This window comes from Pollachius pollachius, assembly GCF_949987615.1.
Source record: "Pollachius pollachius genome assembly, chromosome: 13".
Lineage (NCBI taxonomy): Eukaryota > Metazoa > Chordata > Actinopteri > Gadiformes > Gadidae > Pollachius > Pollachius pollachius.
This window is the reverse complement of record NC_136946.1, coordinates 5,668,860-5,678,398: the sequence shown is the minus strand read 5'-3', so window position 1 is coordinate 5,678,398 and position 9,539 is coordinate 5,668,860. Positions and strand designations below refer to the sequence as shown.

Here is a 9,539-nt window from a genome sequence, read left to right as displayed (position 1 = left end):
CCCGCGGAGCTCAGGGAACCCACCCGGAACAAACTGCCCCGTGATTTGTGAGGGCAGCTGGTAACCGGGGACAGGCCTAAGCTGTTGCTATACGACCCCCCCCCCCCCCCCACGTCCCCTCTCTAACCCGGGGTCGAGGCGAGGGGGAGGAGGAGAAGGGGGGGGGGGGGGGGGGAAGGAGAAGGAGGAGGAGGTGGAAGGGGAGAAAGCGGAGGACGAGACAGAGGAGGAGGAGGAGGAAGGAGGGAGAAGGAGTGGAGGAGAGGGGTAGAGGAGGAGGTGGAGTAGACAGAGGAGGAGGAGGAGGAGGAAGGAGGGAGAAGGAGTGGAGGAGAGGGGTAGAGGAGGAGGTGGAGTAGACAGAGGAGGAGGAAGGATGGAGAAGGAGTGGAGGAGAGGGGTAGAGGAGGAGGTGGAGTAGACAGAGGAGGAGGAGAAGGAAGGAGGGAGAAGGAGTGGAGGAGAGGGGTAGAGGAGGAGGTGGAGTAGACAGAGGAGGAGGAGGAGGAGGAGGAGGAGGAGGGGGTCCCAGGCACGGAGCTTTCCCTGATCCCTATCAGCAAACCCGGTGAGGGAGCCCCTGCAGGATTTGGGGTTGGAGACGGTTCAGGGAGCGTGTTGCTGGAGCGGAGCTGAGCAGGGCCGTGCACAGCAGCTCCCTGACAGCTCCCAGAGCCCCGGCCCCCCCCCCCCCCCCACCCCCAGAATGACATCAGCCACCCAGGCGCAGCAGCAGCAGACTTGAAACCGGAGAACTGAGGCAACTACTGAGAGCTATGCGTGTTATCCATGCACGGTGACAGGTGAGAAATTAGAGGGGAAGGGCGGGTCGGTGGGGGGGGGGGGTGATGGGTGTGTGTGTGTGTGTCTGTCTGTGTGTGTGTGTGTGGTTGTGTGTGCGTGCATTGGTTGGGTCCTGGTATGTCAAAACAAACCTTGGTGGTTTCGTAAAAAAATGTAAACACAAAACTGTAGCCTGCTCAGTAAATTCATCACCGAGGTCCTGGCACGAAAAATAAATACAATAAAATAAATGAAAAGAATAAATAAATAAAAAAAAGGACCACTGTTTCTATCCCTGTCTCTGTCCTCGGAGCGCGGTGGAGCGTGATGAGAGAAAAATCTCAGACTGTTTACTCATCGACCGTTAGCCCGGAAGCTAGCGGTGGCTACACACACACACACACACAAACACACACACACACACACACACACACACACACACACACATAAATACACACACACCAAGCCGTTAGAAAGTGTTGGTAAACTCGGTCGGGGCTGATGGTATAGAGCTGGCCATCCCATAATAACATTGGAGGAGAAGCACAACTGGTGATTTGGAGGCGGGCCGTAGCAGCGTCCTAGCGCAGTGTGTATTTGTGTAAGGAAATGGTTAGCTGCCTAGCAATGCTGTTTGTTTAGGCAACAAGGAGGGCGTGGCCGCTAGCGAGGTTAGCTTGTAGGCTCAGAGCCGGCTGTGTTTATTGGAGAATATGTAATCAGGTGCAGATTACAGATGACCTGCTACCAGTTACCATTCAGACTTAGCTCCACAAGAATACTTCTTCTTAAAAGTTTAAGTGTATTAAATTCAACGTACTGTATAAGAGTAAACTTTAGATTCTACTAAAAACAACCTTCAAGGCTTTTCTACCAATTACTCAAACTTTTCTTTTTCTGATGACTTTAAATATAAATCAAAGTCTAAATAATCTATATTGTTGACTATTTTCTTCTCATGAATACTAACTAATAGATAATAATAACAGAAATAGTAACGTAGTTATACTCAGAGTACTGTAGTATGAGTACTATACACACACACCTGAACTGTGTATAGTACTCGGAATACTGTAGTATAAGTACTATATACACCTGAACTGTGTATAGTACTCAGAGTACTGTCGTCTGAGCATTATACAAACGCCTGAACTGTGTATAGTACTCAGAGTACTGCAGTATGAGTATTATACACACACCTAAACTCAGAGTCATGCCGTCTTTCTGCATGAATCGCCGGTTCTTGGACACGGGCGGTTCAGCGGCCCCTCCTAGGTCCCCAGTTCACGTTATCACCCACCAGAGGAATGCAAAGACTCATGCCAGACGAGAGGAAGAGGAGGATGAGGACATGGAGGAGGAGGAGGACAAGGAATAGGAGGAGACGGAGACGTAGGCGGAGAGGGAGAAGGAGGAGGAGGGATAGAAGGTGGACTGGGAGGAGGGGGTCAGGGAGAAGAGCAGGGAAGAGGAGGTAAGGGAGGAGGAGGAGAGGGCTATCCTCTCCGCTCCTATCTCCTCACTACCCTGAATTCAGAGCGAGCCTGCACACACACATTCTTCCAGACACGCACACACCTTCATGCATAAGCATACACACATATGCAGAAATACAAAAGGCACATGCACCAACACTTGCTTCCAGCCAAACACAATGCATCCACGCACGCACACACACGCATGCACCCACACATGCTTCCAGCCACACATGCATTCATGCAAAAACGTGCACACACATAGACACAGACACAGACACACACACACACACACACACACACCAATATTAAAGAGAGAGAGCAGGGTGGCCTGGTACGATAAATGTGTTTCATTTTTCAACTCCTTCTGCTGAGGGGCGTAAAGTTCAAAGACGATTAACTCACGAGTTACCCGAGACTAAAGCGGCGAACGCAAAGAAAAGAAACACACGCGCTCACAGTACACTCTACCCCCCCCGCTACAGCCCACAGAGCCCGTACCGCGCACCACGGCTGGTTTTAGACTCCAGGGACTTCAGAGTCACAGCGCCGACTCAAGAACAGAGCGGCATTTCCCTCCCACCGCCAAGGCACCGCTTGTATCGGCCCGCATAGCTGTGGCGTTCCCCTGGGAACGCACCGCGGAGCGCTGCCGGAGCGAGGGCGTGTGCAGCGGGGGCCGCCAGCCGCGGCGGCGCAGAGCGAGAACACAGAACAGCCGTCCCGACCCGAGAGGGAGGGGGGGGGGGGGGGGGGGGGGCAGGGAGGGGTGGAGCTTGGAGCGGTGGTGAGCACACTCACAGGGAACAGAAGCCTCCAGAACCGACTCTCTGGTTGCTGTGTAAGAGCGGTGGGCAGGGCCGTGACTCACAGAGGGTTGAGGCCGGGGGGCCAGGCCCCGCCGGACTGGGCCGGAGCCAGCAGCCGGGATCACAAGGAGAAGGGGAGGAAGGGAGAAGGGGAGGAAGGGAGGAATGGCCCCCACAATCTCTACAGTCCCCCCCCCCCCGACCCGTCTGCAGTATGGGCCCCTGCCAGAAACGTGTGTGTGGTTTTTGCAGTCCCCATCCCCCCCCCTTCCCACCACCACCAACCAACCAACCCCACCAACCAACCCCTTCCCCACAGGACGCGAAAAAAGCGCAGCGCGATGATGTCAACCACGCACACGGGAAACTTTCCTAAACAAAGGGAGGTCTGTGCATGTGCATCTGGGGGTGGGGGGCCGGAGAGGAGGGGGTCGTCGGGGGGGAACACACGGCTCTCTGTTTCAGCGCAGGCTAGCCCCTGACGGCACACTTTCATTAAATCATTAGCACCCAATCAGGCCGAACAGGGCTCCGGCGGCGCAGGTTGATGTTGGAGCGCGCCACATTGTTTTTGGGGGGGAGGCGTCTGGACGAGGGGGCCGCGGGAGAACCACGGACCTTACGGGGGCTTTCACGCGCGTTAAACAAAAGGCCAGATGTGGAGCCGTCACGCTATTACTGAATATAAAAGGCGCTCTGATTTAAGGGTTGTCGTTTTTTTCGTTTCGTCACGACACCCTTATGCTCTCTGAGAATTCATTTGATAAGACGGGGTTGCGACGTTTCTCGGGAAATCGTCAAACGTTTCGTAAATCTGGAATAGCTGCTTGAAAGAAAGTTCATCCCGAAAAAATGTACTCCTCTTTACTCCGAGGTGGCCTGGATAAAACCTACTGAACAGACGGGTTTGATTGGTAATATGACACACAGTGACACACAGTGACTGGCTACCTCTCTGTGTAGACTGACATCAGACCTGCACATTATCTCACAGTCTGAGGGAACCGTTCTACCAGAGCAGGAACTCTGCAGCTGGCCAACACTTGACCGCCATAGCTCCAGCGGTTGAGGCTAATGACTAACACACACACACACACACACACACACACACACACACGCACACGCACGCACACACACGCACACCCACACAGACCCACACACGCACACTACATCACTATGTAAGTGTCTGCGGCGCAAGCGAAATTGCAATGGAAAAGTTTGAGTCACCGTCGTCTGAAGAGGACGTGACTCTTGAGAGACGGGCAGATACCGAGGTCTGTCTAACGGCACGCCCACGGAATTTCATTCAGAAATGTGACAACGTCGCGCAACGAAAGACCCACCCGGGCGGGCATGATCTGAAAAACACACCACCGCCCCCAACACGTCAGACGGTCTATTTTAACACACAACAGGACGTCGAGAGGAGACAAAAAAGAGAAGCGGTAAAGTGAGACGTGACCGGGGTCGATGGGTCTGGGAAGCAGGCTGAGGTGACTGAGGTGTCTGACCCAGTCGCACGGCTGTAATACCAGCCCACTAATGGTGTGACCGTGTGTGTGTGTGTGTAGGCGGGGGGCTGTGTGTGTGTGTGTGTGTGTGTGTTTGTGCGTGTGTGTGTGTGTGTGTGTGTGAGAGAGAGTCAAATCAACCACAGGAGAGAGCGATTGTGGAAGAGAGAGTGACAGAAATAGAGAAGGGGGCGAGAGAGAGCGAAAACGAGAGTGAGCAAGTGAGCGAGAGAAAACGAGAGCAACAGAGAGAGACAGAGAGCGAGAAAGAGGCAGAGAGACAGTGAGAGAAGCAGAGAGCGAGAGAGAGTGACGTATGGAGAGCGAGAGAGAGAGAGAGAGTGACGTATGGAGAGCGAGAGAGAGAGAGAGAGACAGAGACAGAGAGACAGAGACAGAGAGAGAGAGAGAGAGAGGCAGACAGAGAGAGAGAAAGAAAGAGAGAGAGGGACATAGAGAGAGACACACACAGAGAGAGTTAAGTAGTGCAACAGACCTGGACGACCGGGTGCCCCCCCGCCAGAGCCTTGACGGCCCCCCGGCTCCCCTCGGTCTCGTAGTGGGCCCGGTGGTGGGAGCGGGGCTCCACCTCCATCTGCAGGCTGTAGGGCCCTGAGCTGCTGGGCAGGTGCCAGTCCAGGGCGGGCAGCGACGGGCTGGGGGTGGGTGGGGGAGAGGGGGGGTGGGAGGCAGACAGGAGAGATGGGAAGGAAGTGGAAGGGGGGGTGTATCCTTTGTTATTATTATAAATGTTGTTGGTGCAATAAAGGTGAAATTAGGAAAATCCCCAGTGTGTGATGTTTTCAATACAACAGTGATAACAAAGATAATAAACGATAACCATGCTAAAGATTTACATTACATATTGTACTAGAATTTTATAGATCACGATTATGCGCTATCATTCAACATCCTAATGGTCAATTGAATGTATTATTCAAATCAACACCATCCCTACTGCAGCGAACATGGTGCAGGAGGCGTGCGTTCAGAGTGGGGGCCCCGCAGGTGTTTACAACAAGCCGGGGCAGGGGTACAAGGTGGGGCCCCGAACCCGTCCTACCTGACGTAGAGCTTGGGCTTGGACCACGCGAACTGGTGCTGCGGCACGTCCAGGAACCCCCCGCAGTAGCTCTCCTTCTTCAGGGCCAGACGGCCGCACGAGGGGTCCCCTGGGTCCCGCCCGGAGCCCAGACCCTCGCCCCCCCGCGGCTCCGTCTTCAGGCCGACGCTGGGGTCCAGGCTGGTCCTGCGGGCCTTGACGGGCACGCCCTCCCCCATGTCGATCACGCCGTCGGTGGTCAGCGCGTTGATGGCCGCCAGGATGGCGGAGTTGGTGTACTGGTTGGTGTTGGGGAGCCACGACTCCTCCGTCACGCTGAGGCGGGGGGAGCCCCGGGGGGAGGGCCCCGGGGAGCCGCTGGGGGAGTACGGGAAGGAGGCGGGCCGCGCCGGGTGGGACGCCGTCCCGCCCCCGTTGAAGCTGTACTTCCTCTTGGCGCCGCAGGGCGAGTTTGGCCGGGAGCCCCGCAGGGCCCCCGCCCAGGGGTCCGCCCCGGGGGAGGCGCAGGGCGAGGAGGAGTGGAGCGGGGAGCCGCCGTTACCCCGGGGCCCGCCGCCGCCGTCCACCCCCGCGCCGGGCAGGGCCAGGGTGGAGCCCTTGGGGGAGACGCTGGGCGAGGTCCAGGGCGAGTTCTGCGGCGAGTGGTCGTAGTGGCAGGAGAAGCCCGACTCGTAGGAAGAGGCGTCCGAGTGGCCGCTGCGCGACGACACGCTGCTGGCCGGGCTGAGGCAGCTGGGGTCCCGGTAGCCGTCGGCGCTGGGGAGGGTCAGCGTGACGATGGAGTTCAGCCGCTTGCCCAGGGGCGCGCCGCTCTCCTCCGCCTCCTCGCCGCCGCCGCCGCCGCCGCCGCCGAGGTCGTCGTCGCCGGGGAACTGGCCGTACGTGGTGATCTCGATGCGCGGGCTCTCCAGCGCCGGGGCCCGCCCGTTGGCCAGGGGCCCGCCGGTCGAGTAGTAGCCGGCGGCGGGGCCGTCGTCCCCGGCGTCGTAGCTGACGGAGACGGAGATGGTGGGGCTGCTCTGCATGAGGCCGTGGTACTGGGAGGAGGCCCCACAGGGGCTCCCCAGAGCCAGAGAGAGGCTCACGTTAGGGGTGTAGCTGTAGGCGTCTGGGGGGGGAGGGGCAGAGCAGGCCGCTCAGGACATTTACGTTTAGCCGACGCCTCTATCCAAAGCGCCTTACAAGAATTCATAAGAAAGTGAAACAATATATGTCGCTGTCGGCACATTAAGGACGTTCATAGAACTAAGTGCCAAGCACTTACAATCTCTAACATTCCCCCGTATGCAACAAAGTTAGGAGTCATGTGATTACCTGTTTACTATGATGACTTTGAGCATATTTTAACCGAGCAGGCTTCATAGGCGTCTATGTAATCACGAAGCAGATGCTTTAATCCAAAGACACCTACGACGACTTCAGATGAGACCTGTCGTCAAGGAGCAGGTAGAGGACCCGGAGCATCTCGGTTTAAGTTGCCCACAGGTAGGCTGCGAATAGTGGGGATAGAGCCCAGAGCCTTTCAACTGAGGGCCAAACACCTTATAACCACTATATCATCCCCCTGGCCCCTGTGACATTCAAAACACTTGTTGATTGGCTGGCTGGCCTGTGAGGGGCGTGGCCGCGACGGCCGCCAGTTGATGAGTGCCCTTAGATATCGAGAGGGGGGTGTCAGAGCAGTAGTGTCTGCAGCGTGTGACGACACCATGCCTAGCAGATCACCGGTCAGCGACTTGCACTGAACCTCCCCCCGCGAACCGTGTTTACAGCGAGAGAACCCTGGACACAAACTGCTCTCTGTCTCCCGCGTCGGGCGGCGCTGGAGCCAGAAGGTAACCTCACACTGGGACATAAACCCCGTAGCTCAACACCTCTGCGAGCAGTCCACTGCTCGCAGAGAGGAAGTCAGGTGTAGTTAAGACGCAAATAAGGGGCTAAAAATACCCCTCCTTCGAAAAAAAACAGGCTCTATAAATACCCCCGGGGCAGGGCCAGGTGTTTATTCCACTGGGTCGTGCCAGATTAAGGCCGCTTTATGCCCACGCTGCCGTGACCTTAACGGTACAAAAAAAACACAAAAAAACACACACAAAAAAAACGAAAAACGCAAACAGACTTGCTTTTTTGCTTTCGCTGGCGAATTTCGCAGTTTTTCCAACAGAACATTAGACCGCGGAGAGGTATGACTATTTCTTCTTCTTTTTATTTTGATTCTATTTTTATTCAATTAGGTTTTGGGGGAAGGTCACTGGGTGCACTCCAACAGCAACCTCGGGACCCTGCAAGAGCAGGAGGACCTCTTCATAAAACGTTATACTGTGGCCCCGCCTGAGGTCAGAGCCGCAACACACACACACACACACACACACACAGGGGCCCCAGCAGGAGGGGACGACAGGAGCAGGGGCTGTGGTTAGTGAGGTAGGCCTACATGAGAGAGAGTCTGGCTCCTTGATATTAAAGCAGATTAATGGGACATCTGCAGACAAACTGACAGACAGACATAAAGACACACACACACACACACACACACACACACACACAGAGTGGCTCCTGTCTGCACTCAATTAAGGAGAATTAGGGGGCCCCCTCGGCCATAAAGACCACTATATGCCTATGACGTCCATGTTGCAGTATATGACTCCTCGTAATAAAAGAAAACAACGCGTTTTAACATTGCGCTGCGTGATACTATATATAAGACGTGTCTGGGTAAAAGCCTATTATATATTCTATAAATAGATTTAATGTGGCGCAGGGAATATTACTTAAGCCTACCAAGCCCATTGTAACGGCTATTACATGCTTCAAACAAATATTGGCCTACGATTTCTGCGCCAGACTAAACTGTAGTCTGCTGTCGTAAGACCCTGTTTATTTTTTACTCATTTATAAATTAGTTTATTGTTGTTTGTACCAATAAGGGTTAATAGCGTGTCCACGCCCACATCACACCAATACAAAAGGGAGGGGCTCACATCCACTAGCAATAAACGCTGCCACTGTTTCAGCCTAATGTACTGACTCAATTTAATTTGATGTACCAATGTACTCGTATGACTCCCGCTCGACTGCGACGCTGGGCCAAGTTCATGAGAAAAACCCGGGGCTAATGCATTGCATGTGTGCGTCTGTGCGTGTGTATGTGTGTGTGAGTGATGAAGGCTACAGACCATAACTATTCAACCGAATCCCCGACCATAACTAGAATGACGGCGCCAAAACATACATACGGTCAGGGTGGCATCCGTTATAGTTCAACCCCATAATAACTGTCCATGTTTATATAGGAGTCTTACCTTCTTCTGCCGATTTCATTTTCTCCTTGTTGCTGGGAACAACTTCTGAAATCAAACTTTGAACGCAGCTAGAACAACTTTGACAGATGTGGACGCGCTTTTATCCATATAGGGGCGGTTTGATTCCCCGACTGCTCTGGATCCGCTCGCAACGTACAACCGCAGAAAGTGTCAAGAAAGATCCTCGAAAAAATATAAAAGACCAAAAAGATTATAAAAAAAACAACAACAATGGGTTCTGCCTCACAAACTAAAACGCCGGCACGACAAAATATCAAGAGACATCATGACTGCGCTGGAGATGACCACTCTTAAAATTACTTATTTATGTCCTTGTTTTTTTAGAAAGAGAATTATGATTCGGTGAAAGGGGATCCTTCGCTCGTGCTGATCTGTGTGACGCACTGCCCTCGCGCAGCGAGGACCTCCGCGCTTATAAACCCGGGGATCACCATCGCCGCCACGCGCCGCCCCCGACACCGATGACGCATCTTCGACTTCAACCACCAGATGGGTAAGGAAGATATTTTCACTCGCTGGGGTTTCCAAAAGCAGAACAGTCTAATTAGGCACGGCAAGAAATCTGAGCCCGGGGG

General features: G+C 54.3%; 1 protein-coding gene across 1 annotated transcript in view; it reads right to left on the bottom strand.

Moving 5' to 3' along the window:
* nfatc1 (nuclear factor of activated T cells 1) overlaps positions 1-9,237 on the bottom strand; it is a 30,583-nt gene extending 21,346 nt beyond the window's left edge. Inside the window, exons 1-3 of the mRNA XM_079749350.1 lie at positions 8,944-9,237; positions 5,642-6,749; positions 5,075-5,234 (exon numbers count right to left, since the gene is read on the bottom strand). Coding sequence (XP_079605476.1) covers positions 5,075-5,234; positions 5,642-6,749; positions 8,944-8,962 — 1,287 coding nt within the window. The 5' untranslated portion in view covers positions 8,963-9,237. The remainder of the gene's footprint in view (positions 1-5,074; positions 5,235-5,641; positions 6,750-8,943) is intronic.
* Positions 9,238-9,539: the final 302 nt, after the last annotated feature.